This window comes from Colias philodice, chromosome 15, assembly GCF_061535455.1.
Source record: "Colias philodice isolate Cphi_HAF_F1 chromosome 15, ilColPhil1 Martin Lab GWU primary, whole genome shotgun sequence".
Classification (NCBI taxonomy): Eukaryota; Metazoa; Arthropoda; class Insecta; order Lepidoptera; family Pieridae; genus Colias; species Colias philodice.
The window spans coordinates 57,396-76,376 of record NC_143100.1 but is presented as its reverse complement, the minus strand read 5'-3'; the positions used below and the strand labels follow the sequence as shown (position 1 = coordinate 76,376).

At 36.0% G+C, this 18,981-nt stretch overlaps 1 protein-coding gene across 5 annotated transcripts in view; it reads right to left on the bottom strand.

Moving 5' to 3' along the window:
- Positions 1 to 18,981, bottom strand: part of Mob2 (MOB kinase activator 2) — a 60,396-nt gene that overhangs the window by 31,858 nt on the left and 9,557 nt on the right. The window contains exon 3 of one of the 5 annotated variants that reach the window (XM_089704295.1): positions 9,554 to 9,631. The exons of the other annotated variants lie outside the window; for them this stretch is intronic. Coding sequence (XP_089560421.1) covers positions 9,554 to 9,570 — 17 coding nt within the window. The 5' untranslated portion in view covers positions 9,571 to 9,631. The remainder of the gene's footprint in view (positions 1 to 9,553; positions 9,632 to 18,981) is intronic. 5 annotated transcript variants of the gene reach the window in all.

Here is an 18,981-nt window from a genome sequence, read left to right as displayed (position 1 = left end):
ATAAAATCTGAAGTATAAAAGCTAATGAAATTAAAACTTAATATGTTCAATAAGTCCGCTATTGACAATATATCCCGAAAATTTTGTTAATCTAGCATAATCCAAACCCAAGTTATGAGGGTTCAAAAAAACGTCGAAGCGCTTCGAGAAAAGGTAGGTAGTGCCCGTGCGCGTAGTCGCTTGGCTCGTCTTGGCGGGGGCACTACCGTGCCCCCAGACGTGAAGTTAATATATTGTATAAGTAAAGTGGCTATTGAATTCTATAACTGTTTGATTCGTGTTTGTGACAATGGTTATAAGAATTCAATAGTCACTAGCACACTAATAACGCTGACCAATTATTATAATATACTGATATGAATACCAATGTTGAAATTTAGTGTCCTATTCAATTAATTTTGATTGAGCTCTGTACGAATGGGCCGCTATATTTTTTTTTCGATAACCTTAATATTTTAAACTCAAAAAATGTCTGTATAAATGACTGAAACTGCGACCCGATCAGGAAACCCTCTCGTTTAGCTACTACCTAGGTGTTTAAAGTTGGAATATTGATTCCTATAGAATAGGACACTAGCCGCTCCCTGCTCCTGCCTGGCTGACCTGGGAAAAATGTAGCTTTCTATTAGTGAAATAAATTTTCAAAATTCAATAGCTAAAAGTTAAGTTAGACATGGCCTATGTGGCAGATATTATTGTATCGTCACACCCCGGACACTCCATACAAAATTATCGTTTTACAGTAACACTATACATTAGACATTTGTACAGAATGCAAATGTGTGTGTTAAAGCTTTAGGGTTGGCACTTTGTGACTTGCGTGTTCATGTCACCTTGGTCGATCTAAAATATTCATTGCCCTGCACCAAATTTCCAACATAGTTACGAGTAGGTACATTCAATTGAAACAGAACATGTCCGCGACTCGCGAGTACAGTACATATTTAGAAACTACGTTTAGAATACTAGGTTTAGATACCCATATCACTAACACATTAATCACATCACACATGTATTTAGTACATTTCAAGTTTTCAAGCGTAATAATCTTCGTAGACCGGACTCTCAGTGGAGTTTCGTTTGCAAAAATAGCGGACCTAAATCTGACTTCTGATATATATTGTATAGATCCCAGACATCCTATAGACAGATGTTGCCAACCAGTTTTGTGGTCCCCCTCTCCCCACCCCAATAATTAAATATGGCATACAAAGAAAAAAATAAAAATTTCCAAAACATGCCGTGTGGGGTATCAAATGAAAGAGCTTATTGAGTAGATCACGAATATATAGCATACTATAACATTTCTTACACTTTCTCTAAGATTTTTAGAAAATTTACGAAAATGCTCCATTTCTCTTTTGAGGTAGATAAATATTTACAGTATCTACCTTTGGTTTCAGGGACACATTGAGCAATAAATAATATGTGATACATGTATTTATTTACGGTTATCCATAGGTACATATTATGTCGCAGTCATCTGGTTGTAACTGCTAGTTGATTGAATGACTAGCGCGTCTACGCTTTCTCCTCTACGCGCAAGTAAATTCACCAAAACAAAACAAATTAAACTCATAATATTAATGGTCTGAACGCTTCAAACTTTTTTTTTTTTTCATTCAGGATTAGCGTTAAGCTAACTGTTAACATTCATTCGTACCTATTGCCGCTTCCCCCAAAATTGAGATTAGAATTTAGAAATTACGAGTAAGCAGTAGATAATAATTGAACACAATAGGATAATGTGGAATCACTTATGGCCGGGATTGAGAAAAAAGGACAGCCGAGCGGCGCCGAATGACGACTCAACGCTAAAGCATTACTTCGCAATAGTTCAACAACAATTGACCTTTCACTATTCGTAATGCAAATTGCGCTATTGTTTGTGAGAAAAAAAAAACATTCTCTCGCAATTTGAGGTTAATGAGAATTTACTGTTTGTTTACGTCAACACTCAACATAAATGAAACAAGGCATGGAAAGTATCCGTTCCAAATGTACTTTCTGAGTGAATGTTCAAAATTATTAATGACATTCTTTTTTTTAGGTTTTGCGTATAGTTCTTAAGGATAACAATTAAAATAAACATCCTAATGTTGACCTTGACAACGTAAATCGATCAAGTAAGTATAGGTTTTTCGTTAAATCACCAATAGGAAATCACTCACGCCACGAGCCCTCCAAGGAAAGCGACGGGGCCTCCTCCTATGAGTCTGATCTTCCGGTGGCAAGAATCGAAGAGCGACAATCGAGCGTGTGGTGGCGGCGGCAAGCCGACCATGCCACTGGTGACAGCAGAGCGCAACATCGCCTCACATGCCACTCCGGCAGCGCCGTACTGCCGCACCGCACTGACCACTATCCGGGCGCGAGCACGACACACGTCACACAGAGCGCGCCAGCTCCGCCAGGCATCGCAACACGCGGTAGACCGCTCGGGACGCGGACGACGCGAGACTGTCGCTCCGCGCTCGACGCTAGCCCCCCGGGCCCCGACCCGCCGCCGCGCCCCTCACCGCGCGATCCCCGCCCCGCCCCGCCCGCGCCCGCCCACACCATACGTCACTCGCCGTTGCTTCAGCTGACCGTGAGTCGTGACTACTACATAAACATTAAACATCGTCCAAGCATTTTCAAATTTTAGCATAATATGCAATAAATACAGACAAATTTTTAATTTGTCATGAATATTTAAAATAGCAAAATAAAGATGTTTATTTTCTAATTTCTGTAGTGCGAAGACTTTTGTAGCGCATGAGCCATAAGCTCTGATAATATCGTGTATCATAAACAGGGATAATTAATTGAATCAACTACACATTGGGACAAAATTCAAATATAGGCTGTATTATCAAAATAAATATGGCTTGTCAACTAAAAAAAGAAATTAAAAAGGCGTATTGTATTTTTGAACTACATATTCTTATTTTTTTGTTTTTCAGTTTGATATACATTATTATAGGTCTACCAGAATTTGATGGCATATTTACTTATATTTAAAAAAACAACGATTTTCGTGTGGCAACTTTATTTGACTACTATCAAATTGGTTGTCAAATTATTTGTCTTCTTCGCAGTTGATGAATAATTTTGAGGATTTTGTCTTCAAAATCTTCGAAAATGTTGAAAAAGCCGCTGCGATCACAAGCAAGAGGTGTTATGTACAATGTGTACAGAAAAACATTGGATGAAGAAGGGTCAAACACATCACAATCTTCAATTTTGAAGCGCATGGAAGATTTGACTGGTAAATTGGACTTACCCGTTTTGATAATTTAAAAACCTTTATACGTTAAAAATATTTTTAATCTTAAACTACCTAAATTAATCCAATAGAAATGATTACAAAAGAATGATAATAGACCTGCTACGGATACCAAAAAATTAGTGGAAGAAGCTTTTTCTGAAATTGGGCCAGAGCAATGGCTGAAATGCTGTGAACACGTCCGAAAAATCGAAAACGATTATATGACAAGATATTAAAGTAATAGAAATAATGGAAGCGCTTTTTATTATAAACACTTCTTTATCGTCATCTTCATCCGATAAAGATCTAGAAATGGAATTGGAATACTTAGAATCTTTTTCCAGTTCTGGATGATTAGATCTATTTAATTTCTTGACGGAGTATTTGTAAGCTATCCAAGTCAATTTTGTAATGTGCGTATCTGTTAATATGTACTTACAAAAATAAACATTATTTTATTTATATTTTTTATTTTATTTTATAAAAAATAATAAACAATCAAGTTTTCATCTGCATTATCATTACATCCACATTTTCATATGGGATAATGATAATGATATATACAGGGTGTAATCGTTAAGTGTGCACAAGCGATTATTCCGTAACTATTGCAGATATCAAAAAACTTTAAACTGATATCGAAAGTACTTAACCTAATGAGTAAAATGGCCATAATACATTTTTAAAAATAAAACGAGAAATAACCAAAAATGTTACATTAAACGCTCCCATACAATTTATTTCCCATACATTTTGTATTCATAGTAGATTTTCGAAGTGACGTCCTTATTGTGCAATACAATGAGGAGGTCTATTTACAGTTTCTAAATGAACTTCCCTCCAAATTTGCGAAGTAATTAAAGCAGAAAAACAAAAAAAAAAAGCTAAAATCTTTCATATTAAATGTATAAGTTGATCCAAAAGTAATGATAATTGGGTATTTCCTGTGCACATAAAAATATAAAATAAATGTTTTATGCTTGCTCATGTAATCACTAAGTTATCACAAAAAAATTATATCTACAGGCCACGTTTCCAAGTATTAACATTAATTTTAATGTGAACAGTGCGAGCCAGAATGTTTCCCGACGAAAAGAAGAAACAACGATTCGACATTTAGAGGGTGAATTTCTAAATTTTTAATGAGATCAGGATAATTTTTTGTCACGATTTGTGACCATGGGCGTTACCTGGGTTCACCATGTTTATGCTGAAACCAAGAAACAATCAATGGCCTGGATGCGAGCTTCCAAAGTGACGGTGAAGATTTTCAAAGTGAAAATTAGTGGGATAGATTAAAGCCGTAGTTTTTTGGGACGCTGAAGAAATGTGGAATATTTTAAGAAGGTAGCCACTACTACACAGGGCTCTTACTACACAGACCAAATTAAAAGATTGCGGGTAGGTTAGTAAGAAAAAGAGACATGGCAAACTTCGGTCTTGAATGTTGGTTCACCAAGACAACGCACCAGATACATATTATATTACACCCTGTATACATATTATATAGGTATGTGTAAATAGATAATATTATGTATTACCTACCTAAAAGTAATATGTATATTATATACATGTATGTAGGTACCTACATATTATTATGTGGCTATATCATTATTAATTATTATCCACTTATATGTAATGGATATTGAGGACAAAATAAAAATAAGCAGTATCAAGATCGTTCAGTCCTTTTTCCCTAGTGTTGCACGCTCAAAATTTTGAGTTCCCTAATAGACATGACGAAAGATTTTGAAATCCTCTTCTATAATGTGTGTATACGTTTACTAGACAAGAAAAACCCTTTAATTCGGTAATATACTTAATTTTAACGAAGATAAAAGCCATTTTTCACAAAATATTTTTTGAAAAATGGCTTTTATCTTATTAACTGTGCCAAAACAGCTCGCAGGTGTCATGGCGTAGGCATGACGTCACTCTATAGTAAATACGTAATTGTCTGTACGTATAGCGAAGAAAATGAAAAAAATATTTAATTATGCTTTTAATATGTGTTATAGAAACGAATTTCAATGTTTATGTGGTGTGCAGTATTGCAGTGTGAATCCTCATAAAACAATGCCCAAAAAAGTGTTAGTAATTGTTTCAAGGCGCGGAGAAACCGGAACCACATCGTGAATTCGCAATTATATTTTTGTTCTTCTCTTCTCTTTTCTTTTCTGTTTCTTATTGTTGAAACAATAAAAAATAAATAAAAATGCGTATTCTCAACACCTGACGTGTTGTTTACATAGGCGTGACGTCACATGGACGTCACGCGTGTTTCTGTCAAAATGGCCGACTGCAGAATGTCAATGTTTTATTTTATTGATAACTAGCAATGCCCTGCGGTTTCACCCGCATAGATAGCGATATTGACAGTGAAAATTCTACTATAGGTCGGACTATAGGTTTAATTTTTAATCACATGAAAATCACCTTCGCCCCGTCCCGCACTACGCCTGCTCATTGTATTAAACAGTATATCTACCGTTTTCTGTAGATTGACACTTTTAATAATTCGTTATATCTTTTGAATGGAATATCCAATTTATTTAATTTAAAAAGTATTTTATTTATTTATTTATTTATTTATTTATTTTAATTTAATTCAGATAATTGCAATATCCATATAATTGTTAGTATCATGTTACCTTAAAAAACTATGTTAGTATTAAAATTACACAATTCATTATCAACAATACTATTTTAAATCATAATGTGCTTGAGACATGGATTTTATTCCAATGTCTCAAGACATTGCTTTCCCATCTATCCACGAAGAGAGATTTTGCTGGTATTGAAACAGTCTATAAAAAAACATCATTTAATGGGATAAGGATTAATATATGTGTATGGATAAAATGGTTTGATTACTATCGGCATTTCTATTTACTTTGAAAACGTAAAAAAGTTGTTGTAGTAACATAACTACTGAAGATGGACATAATATGGTATCGCGGACTTTCTTGTAGATATTGATCAATTCTATAATACCGTAGAACATTTTTTTGTTCTATCTTCAATAGATTCCGCAGCGCACGCGATGACAGAATTTTTTTTAAGGAATTTTTTACACCTTGGGTTACATTATTGCATTTTTGGTAAGGATCTCTAATTTTTTTGAAAATGCAATATAGCCTATGTTGCTCAGTAAAGATGCAGCTTTCTAATGAAGAAAGAATTTTTGAAATCGGTCCAGTAGTTTATGCGTGAAAACCATACATACATACATACTTACATATTCATTATACACTACTCAAAACAAAATAGGGCCCACCTACACTTATCTCAAAGTTTTGCCTACACGTAATTTATAGGGTAGTTATTGGGGTACTTGAGTATTCCCTTACGTTGTTGACATGTTAACGAAACTTTATTGCTGTTTTAACTATTCTTTTTAATGTTATTCTCAAGTGGGTAACCAGAAAAAGTTAAATGTTTCAAAATCACGTTTTTTCCAAATTCTCAATCACTTGTGTTCAAAGTCTCATTCTGAATGTTACTGTAGCACATCGTTATTTTTTAAAGTTTAATTTGATTTCGGTATTATTCGTGATTATTATGCCTGGATCTCGGGTTCATATGGATATGGCAGCAAGAGCGGTTGCTTTGCTTCAAGAAGGAAATTCTCAGAGATCGGTGGCAATACGTCTTGGTGTGTCACGTCGAGCTATCCGAAATGCTTGGGATCGTTATCAAGAGACAGGTAGTGTTGCTAGAAGACGTGGAACAGGAAGTACTCGGGCTACAACAGCCCAAGAGGACCGGTACATCAGACTAACAGCGCGTCGGCAGCGGACGGTAACCGCCCGTGCCTTACAAAATCAACTGCGGCAATCTACTGGCACTCGAGTGAGTGATCAAACCATTCGGAATCGACTTCATGAAGGTGGCCAAAGGTCCAGAACTCGCGCTGTTCGACTGAAAATGACAAGTGCTCATCGTGCAGCACGATTAAGGTTTGCTCGTGATCACTCAGACTGGTCTATGGATAACTGGGGGACAGTACTGTTTACGGATGAAACTAAAGTGAAGTTTTTAAGTGACGATCGTCGAGTGCGTGTATGGAGAAGGGAAGGTGAACGTTTTTCTGAACCTTGTGTCCACGGAACAGACCGATTTGGAGGTCCAAGCGTCATGGTGTGGGGCGGCATAAGCCTACATGGCAAAACGGAGCTCTTGATGGAGGTACCGTGACTGCTACTACCTATGTCGAACGGGTCATCCGGCCTCACGTGATCCCATTTTCACAAAGAATTGGGGAAGAATTCATCTTAATGCAAGATAATTCCCGCCAACATACAGCCCGTATCACTCAAAGAGCACTCTCTGATGGCAATATAAGAGTTCTGCCGTAGCCAGCCATGAGTCCTGACCTCAATCCAATAGAGCATATGTGGGATCAATTAAAAAGGAGCGTCAAAGCAAATTTCAGCAACATAAACAGCCAACAAGATCTCATAAATGCTCTTAAAGTCTGTTGGGAGCAAATACCTGACGAAAATGTAACCCATTTGATTGAAAGTGTCCCATATAGGCTCAGAGAGTGCATACGGAGCATAGGGGGTCCCACACGCTACTAATTACAAAATAAACCAGATTTTTTTTGTTAATAAAGGTTTTATTGAAACTTTTGTCATTTGTCTTATTTGTGCAATTTTTCTCTAATACTGTTAATTTTGCATAATTATCATAAAATCGCTAATTTTTGCTTAAGTTTACGTTAAAACAATTGTCCTACACATTGTTCGTTTATACCCATTCATAAAATAAGAAAAAAGTGAAGAGTTTTTACAACACAGCAAAAAATCAGGGTGGGCCCTATTTTGTTTTGAGTAGTGTACATTTTCCCTTAAATTCGATCATTTATGGATACTGTCGTCATGCCTATTGCCATCAGATTCTGGTTTACCTATACAGGGTGTCCCACTGTTGGTATACTAAGCTCAAAGGAGGTTATAGTTTTGCATACGCTGAGTACGTAAAAAATAATTAAAAAATTCCAGACGCATTTTTTTTTCAAATAGATGAATTCTTAAAACTCTATGTGTACACCCATAACAAGCGAGCCGCCCAACTTTGCCACCAGCACGTGAGCTATCGTTTAAGATTATGTTTTCATAGATAAAATGCTCATATTAGAGAAGCGGTATATGCCGGCTACGCGAAGCTAGAGAAGAAAACATGGATTTTCAGGAAAAATTTAGCAAAAAATTTTGGACGTAATTTTTTTTAAAAGTATTTTTTACGTGATCAGTGTATGCAAAACTACAAGTTCCTTCGCGCTTAGTATACCAATAGTGGGACACCCTGTATACTCTTAGATTCCAAAATGAAAGGTAGATGGAGCGTTGCCGAACTAAACCGAATGATTTATCGTCATTTCCATAAAGCTATGAGTGCTGTTATTTCGCATTTTCAAAATATCGTTTTTAGTCGAGAATACGGGACATTTTATTTTCATCATATCCATCATGGAGTGCACATGAATTAAATCGCGAGCGAAAACGACTATGACGTTTTAAAGCTTTATAAAAGTAACAAAAAAATGTACAATAAGTACTTAAGTATTAAAATAATCTAATAATGATCATGAACCTTTTTTGCACTATACAAATAATCACACGATCGAAAAATCCACTACCCCGAAGATCTTTTAACCATTTTACCGTTTGACCCATAAAAATGGCAAATTCACATTGAGATAATATGTACTACATCTCAATGCAAATTCATCTTCAAAATAATGGCAGCATACGTTGAAGTTTTGTATTCCTACTTACTTACATGTTAAATTATTATTTGTATAAAAAAAAATAAGCCAAATAATCTACAGAAAACCTGTAAGACGATGTCTTATCTTTTTTTTTGTTTTTGGGAACAATTTTTACAGCTATCATAAGATAGCATTTTTTTACTAAAATTGCAAACCCCTTTTGATGTATTGCATGACACTAGATGCGCTATAGGCACTGGCGCAAGTTCGTAGACCTGCTTTTGATTTTCTATTTTCTTTGACAAGGGCGATGGACGATTGTCATGCTCTATCTGCCTTTTATTTTGTAATCTAAGATTATACTTAGCTCATGAAATAATTATAGCATTGTCACCATTCGCCGATCCTTAATAAATGTACTAACTCAAAAATCATTGATAGTTTCGCCATGCACCAAAACTAAGCAAAAATAACAGCAAACATTGTTTCCATTAGACTTCATGCAAAACGATAGATTTCAAATTTTAGAGATAAGCCCATGACGCCGATCACATTTGGTTGAAAAGCGAGTGTACAGCCGCACTTACCACAAGCAGTCCAACATGCTAGAGACATCCACTTCGCGCCCAACGGGCCGCGCCACTCACTACGCTCACTTCACTCACCTGAAACAAACATTTGCTTTTTAGTTTTTATACTTTATACCATGTTTATCTTAAACTAGCTGCTCCGCGCGGTTTCACCCCCGTGGCTCCACCCCTGTTGGTCGTAGCGTGATGATATATAGCCTATAACCTTCCTCGATAAATGGGCTATCTAACACCGAAAGAATTTTTCAAATCGGACCAGTAGTTCCCGAGATTAGTGCGTGCGTACGTTCGTTCAAACAAACAAACAAACTCTTCAGCTTTATAATATTAGTATAGATAAAAAATTATGAATTAAACTATCCATTTTACTCGGCAACACTAAGGAAGACATGTTTTGTTTTGCAGTTTGCAGTTAATGAATAAGGTTTAAGTTTATATGTGATATTATGATAACAAGGTAGTTACTGAGTTTGTTTCAAATAATTTAAAAATTTTGATTTTAGTAAAGACTGATAAATAAAGAGAAGTATTATGATATGGAAGTGTGGCAACATTTTACCTTGATAAATACGCTCGTACAATAACTTCAAATTATAATTAAAATTCTATCAGTATTGAGTTTATAGTGTGTGAATAGGGAATATGCATAAAATTTGAAATGGCCTAAAATATTTTTTTCTCGAATACTTATTATCGTAATATTATAATGAAAAGGAATTTTTTTAATTTACTTATTATTTAAACCCCTTAAATACTTAATATTCAAAAAGTGCAAAATAAGGGAGCGAAATTCAAACTTCCAAAACGCGCCACCACTGATCGAACGAAATGTGACGTCATCTGACACGACATTGTATTCATCCACAGACATTTGATACAATCATGTCTGTGTATTCATCACTAACACTACCCACTGGACGTGCCATGTGACGTCACGCAAAGCGCGCGCAAAATGGCGGCGTTTGAACTGCTTAAATTTTTTAAAAGTTTTAAATTTCATTTTTAAAAATATCTAGAGTATTTTGAAGCCCATTATTATTTTTTCTACGTTATAAAATAGTTAACTATTAATTTAAGACAAAAAAGAAAAACATGAATATTACCCATTGTGAAATATATCTCACAAGGAAGCAGTGGTATTGTTATCTCAACTTTACTTTCATTTTATCAATTTAGATGAGTTTTTTGCTGAATGGTTATAATCGATTGTACTAAAGTTAAAATTACATACCAAAATGTAAGAGGTCTTCGGACTAAAACAGAAGAACTTTTTACAAATGTTTTAAAACAAAATGCTGATATTGTTATTTTCACAGAGACTTGGCTGAATGACTCGGTTTTCGATCGCGAACTTTTTGACAATAGATACACGGTATTCAGAAGGGACCGAAGCTCCTCCGAATCTAAAAAAATCTCTGGAGGTGGTGCACTTGTAGCTGTTCTAAAGAAGTTCCAGCCAATTCGTAAGCTGCAATGGGAATCCTCAAACGAAGACCTATGGCTAGCTGTTAAGCTGAAACAAGGCAATTCCATCATCCCCCTATTTATTTGCGCAGTACATCTCCCTCCTCCTATCTCTTCAACTAATTTAAAAAACTTCACCTCAAACTTAAACAACATTGTTCAGCATAAACTACCGAAGAAATCGTTGATCTTGTTGGCGGGCGATTTTAATCTGCCTCACATCCAATAGAAATTAGGTACAAACAAAGATCTAGAAACCGGGTTTCAGAAACTTGGAACCGGACTTGGTTCTGCATGCCCTACCCGTGACCCGCCAGAGCGATTGAATTTATTTTATTATTTCAGTTTAATGTGTCTAAAACGCCTATCCGCCCCGGTTTGGCGTAAAAGGATGCGGATTCGAGTCCCGCCTAGTGATCTATATATACATCATCACTACATAGTACAAAACAAAGTCGCTTTCTCTGTCCCTATGTCCCTTTGTACGTTTAAATCTTTGAAACTACGCAACGGATTTTGATGCGGTTTTTTTAAATAGATAGAGTGATTCAAGAGGAAGGTTTATATGTATAATAACATCCATTAAATAGTGGAGAAGTACTGTTATTTTTGAGGTTTCTAATGTGATGTCGTAAAAAATTACATTTTTTCCGCTTACATTGCAAACGCAGGCTGAACCCTACGAGTTTTATCAAAATAATGTACTAAGTATTATACACATTGAAAAGGTCTACAGAAAAGTCCATGATGGTATATACGTCTACATCTTATGGATAACCCACAATAACATTTTTTTGTCATTTACTTTTTACGACAAATAATGGCTAATTTTCGAAGTGATTTTGACCAATACAGCATTAATCCTTAACGAATTAAATACCTTGAATACATTGTTCATTTAATATAGATCTATATGGCCCTTTACACCGTATGATTTAAGTGAATATTTTCGAAGATATTACAGATTTAAAAATTGCGGGACGTAGCGTTTGCGGCGGTACCGGCCGGCCGCCCGGTTATATAATATTTTATACCCGTGCGAAGCCGGAGCGGGCCGCTGTGTTTTTATATACAACGTTCACAGTTTTTCTGTAGTGTATTTAGTATCAGCATTGCACCCGTGCGAAGCCGGGGCGGGTCGCTAGTATGTATATAAAAATGAAACGCCATCACGCGTGAACGGGTGGACCGATTTCGATAATTCTTTTATTATTACATATATTAAAAATAAAACGTAAATATGTACCCCGGGCGAAGCCGGGGCGGGCCGCTAGTTGTTTATATTATGCTAATGTATGCTGCAGCAGGTCAAGGCCGCCGCGCTCGCCCCTGCCGTGTGCCGACTGCCGAGTGCCGCGGCCGCCGGCGCCGGGCGACAAGCGGTGCCGCTTCGCACTCACCCTGGGGCCTGTTGTATGCGCTTCCGTTCACTTTGCATACCTCATTATTATTGATATGAAGCATTCAGGCTTCAGCCTGCATAAATATCATATTATTATCCCATAATTTGGTCAATGTTTAAAGAAAATGTAACAAATACTTAAAAAAATTGTGGAAGTTTAAAGGAAAACATTTTATTTCTGTACATTAACGAATACATTGTATGGATCCGACATAGACGACGATGCCAAATGCACCCGAACGGATGGAATGTGTACGCATGGAAATGGATGGATTTTAAAATGTCCTTGAGGCTAAGGACTCACGAAGCGTTTTACACCCGCGCCTGCCGCGGTTGCGGAATAGAGTTTTATTTTCAAAACTCACGAGACCGGAGTTTTTTGCGGTTACGCAGCCGTCGCGGTTGCGATTATCGCTCGCAAACTTGGCGTTTGATTATCGCAAGACGAGCGGTTGCAAGACGGGCGGTTAAACGATCAGTTGAGCTCCAGACCGCCATGGACCCGCCGCGGCTGCGGGACCGCGAACCGCGCCCGCCGGTAGTAGATGACCGCCGGTGCAGCGGGACCCGCAAACAATCGCACACGCCGCGGGCGTAAAACGCGTCGTGAAATGTGCTTTAATTTTTTACATAAATATCTGTATTCTACAAAGGCTGCGGGCCCGCAACCACGGCGGGCGCGGGTGTAAAACGCTTCGTGAGTCCTTAGCCTAATATAACATCCTCACTTTTATATCTTGTACAACAAAACGGTGACTACAGGAGGTATGAGTGCAAATTACAATATGTAATTAGAATTACACAGCGTACCTTGTGGTTTCCATGAAGGACTAAGATGATAATAACTTGACAAAACAACGAAAACGTGACCAATTACTAAAAATATTTCACTGCAATCATATTGCGTCAAATCATAAAACTTTTTGTTAAAACAAAGTGATAAAATAATGTTGAGTTAAATTGAATGTAGAACTAACACAATGATTAACCAATAATACTTTCTCTGAAACAATTCATATTAAGAGCGAGCGCGCACGAGCAACTTTGTCTCCGCAACTATTTTGTCTCTCCCACCTATGGGCTAGTATGAAAGGGCGCGCACGTAGCGACGCAACTCCCCATACAAATTGATGGGAGAGACAAAATAGTTGCGGAGACAAAGTTGCTCGTGCGCGCTCGCTCTAAGGTGATTGCTACGGTCTGTTCCCAGCCAATGTCCCGCTAGATGGCGCTGAATTCTACATTTCTAGTTTATTTGAGTTTTTGCGTAATTGGAAAACCTAGGAATAGTCATGGCGGTTACTGAATATTATATTTTATTGAAATATGTTATATCATTGCCTTAAAATCCACCCAATTCGGTAAAATACCGCGTTTTATCTGTCATTGCATACAGGGTCGTTTACACACACAGACGTATACAAAAATGATAAAGATTTAACTCTAGATGGCGTGAATGTAAAGCGCGTCACACACGGTGAAGATACTACCTATAATATTTTATCTTAAGATACTGTAATATTTTATATTACAGTATCTTAAGGTATCCGTTATCAGCGTTCTGACCATCATTTTTCTTTTTGTCATTGCGTACTAAGACCCCTGTAGAACCACCATCCTGTTAAAAATGACCCACAAATTTTCGGGTTGTGGTTTTAATTTTTCTGTATGGGTAGACAAAACTTCAAAACGCCACCTGCTACGGTTTATATTATGAACGATTAGCTTTCCGCCCGCATTTTCAAAAAAAAAACCGTATAGTTCCCGTTCCCGTGGAATTTCCGGGATAAAACCTATTCAATGTGTCCAAGTTACGTTCTATATGTGTGCTAAATTTCATTGTAATCGGTTCAGTAGTATGTATTTGCGTAAAACACACATACACATCCTCACAAACTTTCGCATTAGTAGGAAGTAGGATTGTTATAAAAATAGAAGTTATATTTGTTGGCGTAAACTATTTTATTGTAATTTTGGGAAATAAATAATGTCAAAATTGATTACTTACCTACAATAAAACGCAGTTTTATTTTATAACCTACATTACACTATTGTTTTTTTTTATCAAAACATGTATTTGAAGTAGCATATATGATATAATATTATGCTGATCCAAGCATTTTCACTCAAAACTAATATCACTAATGATTTGTAAAAGTAAATTATTTCAATATACATTTCATAACCAACAAGTAAGAATAATATTATAATAATATTCATGCAACAACTCATCAAAAACACTATTTACTATGGAAAAAAAACCAGGAAGGTGAAAAACATATTTACGATTTCGATGCACTCGACTTTTAGTAAAATAATAGGTAAAAATATTATTATGGTTTTGATCACAGACATATCTGTGGTTTTGATTTTAGCTACTAGTATCAGAAAGCTGCGTGTTCAATGCACGTCGGGGTCCCACAACTGTGGAGGAAGGAAGGTAGAATACCTCCATCGAATAAGTGAAGTTTCTCGACATACTCCTCGGCCTCGGCCTCAATGAAGATTGTCGGAAAGTTGTATATGTGCTCTGTAGCGAAAAAATTTCGCTAGCGCGATTCAGAGCGAGGTGTCGTACAATATACCTAATAGACCGGGAGATACTGACACAAAATTTCGAGTCATTTGTAACAGGATGGCGGTTCTACAGGGTTCTTAGTACGCAATGACAAAAAGAAAAATGATGGTGTGAACGCTGGTACCGGCGGCTTAGTCGCGTGGGCGTTAGTCGAACTCGTCGGAAAATAGCGAAAGTCAAACGATTTGTAACAGTATGGCACTTATTTTTCCTGTAAGTTTGAGGATCGACGAATATAAATACAAAATTTCAAAGATCTAGGTGTTGGAAATCTTCACTTATATAAATTAATAATAAATTTATTTTTCAAGTATGACAGCACTTTTTCCCCCTACTAGAAGTATGGCAAATATAATAATGGTCACATTTTATCAAATACTCTCCAAAAAGCCAAATGCAATACTGGTACAAAAAGATAGGCGAAATAAAAAAAAATTGCAGATTTTCGGCGGTATGGCGACCATTTGGAATCGTCCGAAAAGTATGGCATGGCGATTTTCGTAAATGGCTGCACGACGATGGTTACCTGTGCAAAAGTTAGCTTGGTACAAATGGTTGAATAATTGTTTTTTTTAAATCAACACATTCGCGTCGGTATGGCGGGCTGTAAGTCATACCGGAAAAGTATGGCATGACACTACCGCCTACTTCTTTTTTATGGGCTATCGGTAAATTCTAAAATTTTTGTGTTACAAATCGTTTGACTTTCGCTATTTTTCCGACGAGTTCGACTAACGCCCACGCGACTAACCCACCGGTACCAGCGTTCACACCATCATTTTTCTTTTTGTCATTGCGTACTAAGACCCCTGCAGAACCGCCATCCTGTTACAAATGACTCGAAATTTTGTGTCAGTATCTCCCGGCCTATAATGAAGTATTTCATCTTTTTATTTTACTGCAAATACAAAATAAAAATTAAACAATGGTAATGTAAATTCTAAACAAACTACTACCAAAATACAATTAGAACAAAAATCATTTGACTGGTTGATTTCACCCAGAGGCCAGAGGCGGCTCGTGACAAAATTGTATGGGTGTTCACTTGAAATAAAACAACGAAAATACAATAGCGTTAGCGGGATAATTTATTACAAAAAAAAAATGAGCACCACATTTTATAAATGTCTATACTTAACACTAAAAATTACAAAGTACAGGCTATTTCAAAACGAATTCAATGATTATCAATAATTAGTAAATCACCGAATTTGCATTCGCGAGCGTACCTACGCGTAGGTATCCATAGTGTTTGTTTATACTAAAGGAGTGGCAACGTCGCGCGCAATTGCTGCTGTCATGCGATGCGGCAACGTTGCGTGAGATTCAGAACGCTACCTGCTACGCTATGAACGATTGTTATAAAAATAAAAGTTATACATATTTGTTGGCGTAAACTAATTTATTCATCATTAATTTTGGAAAATAAATAATGTCAAAATTGATTACAATAAAACGCAGTTTTATTTTATTACATTACACTATTGTTTTTTTTTTTATCAAAACATGTATGTATTTGAGTAGTTAGTAGCATATAATATTCTGAATTTCTGATCCATGCCTATTCACTCAAAACTAATAACACTAATGATTTGTAACAGTAAATTATTTCAATAGGTATTTGAACATTTCATAACCAACAAGTAAGAATAATTCGTATACAAGATACAATAACAAATCTAATACACTATTTATTATTTTATTATATTTTACTAAGTGAAAATAACCAGGAAGGTGAAAAACATATTTACGAAAACAAAGTAACATATGGTTTTGCTATTAGCTATCAGGAGAAATTGCTTGTTCAAATATCGTCGGAGTAACAACTGAAGAAGGAACCTTCCTTCTTGGAATTCCTCCATCGATAAACAAGTCTACTCGACTGGCCGGCCGTTGAAGCCCTAATGAAAGATATCGAAAAGTTGTATATGTGTTTTGTATGGAAAAAATTTCACTTGCGCGATTCAGAGCGAGCTGTCGCTACAGTAATTATATTTGAATGAATGAATGAATGAATACGTTTATTGCCACAACAAGCTTGATACATACATTTAAATCTACTTAACCTAAAGAACACAATAAAATAATAATAAAAAAACAATGAGAAAAGAAGAAAAAAAAAATAGTTTGTGACAAAAGGTCCAGACTCAGCTATGCTGATTGACTCGAAAGAGTGCAACAGCGCTGATTTTCAGTCTGGCCTTCAGGATTGAGGTTCGCCGCCAAAAAATCTGCCTACGTATTTCTTACAAAACTGCTTTGGAACCGGATTACAATAACACCCAAAACAACACAAAACAAACAAAAAAGAAACAACACTAATATCTAAGGTCACGTATGCATATTCAACGCTAAAACAATTTTATCAATTTTATCTTTTTATACCTGGTAGAACTGGCCGACGAATAAAAAAAATCGTATTAGAATAAATTACAATAAATTACGGAACAAAAGAAGGATTGTAACTGAATTAGGTAATTAGGTATGTTTGTTTCTGGGTGCACCGTTTTCGACGATGCGACGGCCGACGCGCGACGAAACGGAGTAGGTACCTACTTTGCTAAAACAAACTAAGTAATAAAATTGTGTGTCTGTCTGAAAATTCGCTAAAGCATATTGCAAGTTTGTGATTACTTTGATAGTTTACCGATTTATAATAATTGTATACTTATATCATTGTTTAAAAATATTCAAACACAATATGATATAGGTACTGATTTATCACTGGTTTCAGTGATGAACTGATGAGTCAATGTTAGCCACAATACTAATCACTATCGTCATACATATGTATGAACTATGATTGATGTGATTTGCAATGTGGTGAAATTTCATAAAAATCACGGGCCAATTTTTTGTTTTGAATTCCACCGAAAATACATATATTACTAATTGCGTTATTAGAATAATTAATTACTATACCCACGATCAATAATTATTACAATATAGTCTCAAATGCATACTAGAGAAATATTGCAATTTGATTTAATTAAAATGCATAGCATACAAAAATAAATTCACAACACAAGAAATTCCGCGCGCAAATCATAGCGCGTGTCAATGATTTATCAAAAAATGTAATTGTATATCAAGCCGACGACGACGCCGAACAAAAGTACCTACAATACCATTGGACCTTCAGTGTACAATACAGTCTACAGACCTACGACGGACGACCAAATAACAATAATCAGTAATAAATTGTTTACAAAAAAAACATAGATTTCTAAGGTCATTAGTTTTATTTTATATTATTGTTATTTTTTTTGAACGATTGGAAATGAAATTACTCAATTATTACACATAGAACTTTGATTTAGGGCCGATTTTTCAATCCCGAGATAAACAGTCTAATAACTACCCCTCGAATAGATTTATTCAATTATTTATCTAACTCATAACGGCTCGCCTATTTTTCAATCGTGATTTATTTGATGAATAACTATCTGACCAAATATTTCCATATTGGCAGCTCTGCTCTCGGAGTGGCGAAACAAACATATTAAATTAGTCAGGTTAGAGCGGGATAGAGTCAACTCTTGCAATTTGTGAACAACCGTCATTATGACTCACGTCAGGAGTGCATTTTAAGTTTGTCTTGTATTGCTCTTGTCTTCTATGATTGTTGATTGTTGTTTTGATTCGAGTAAAGAGTTTGGTTAAATTTTTGTTTCAATTTATATATTTTACGATGGAAACGACATACTTAAGGGCAGCGTTCGGCAAATTTTCAATGGCATGGTCATCAGTACTATCAAAAACATCAATTTCAATATGATTTTAATTGATAATAATTATATAGAAAGAGGTTTAATTGTTAATAATTCTACGCTCTATGTTATGACATACGAAAATATCCCAAATTTGACGCGTCAGTTGTCAACTCAAACACCTAACCGTCGAATAGCGCGCTATCTTGCCGTTGGAGCGGCAAATAGATTTATTCCTCAAATAACGTAATTCGATAGATAAGTCCTATTC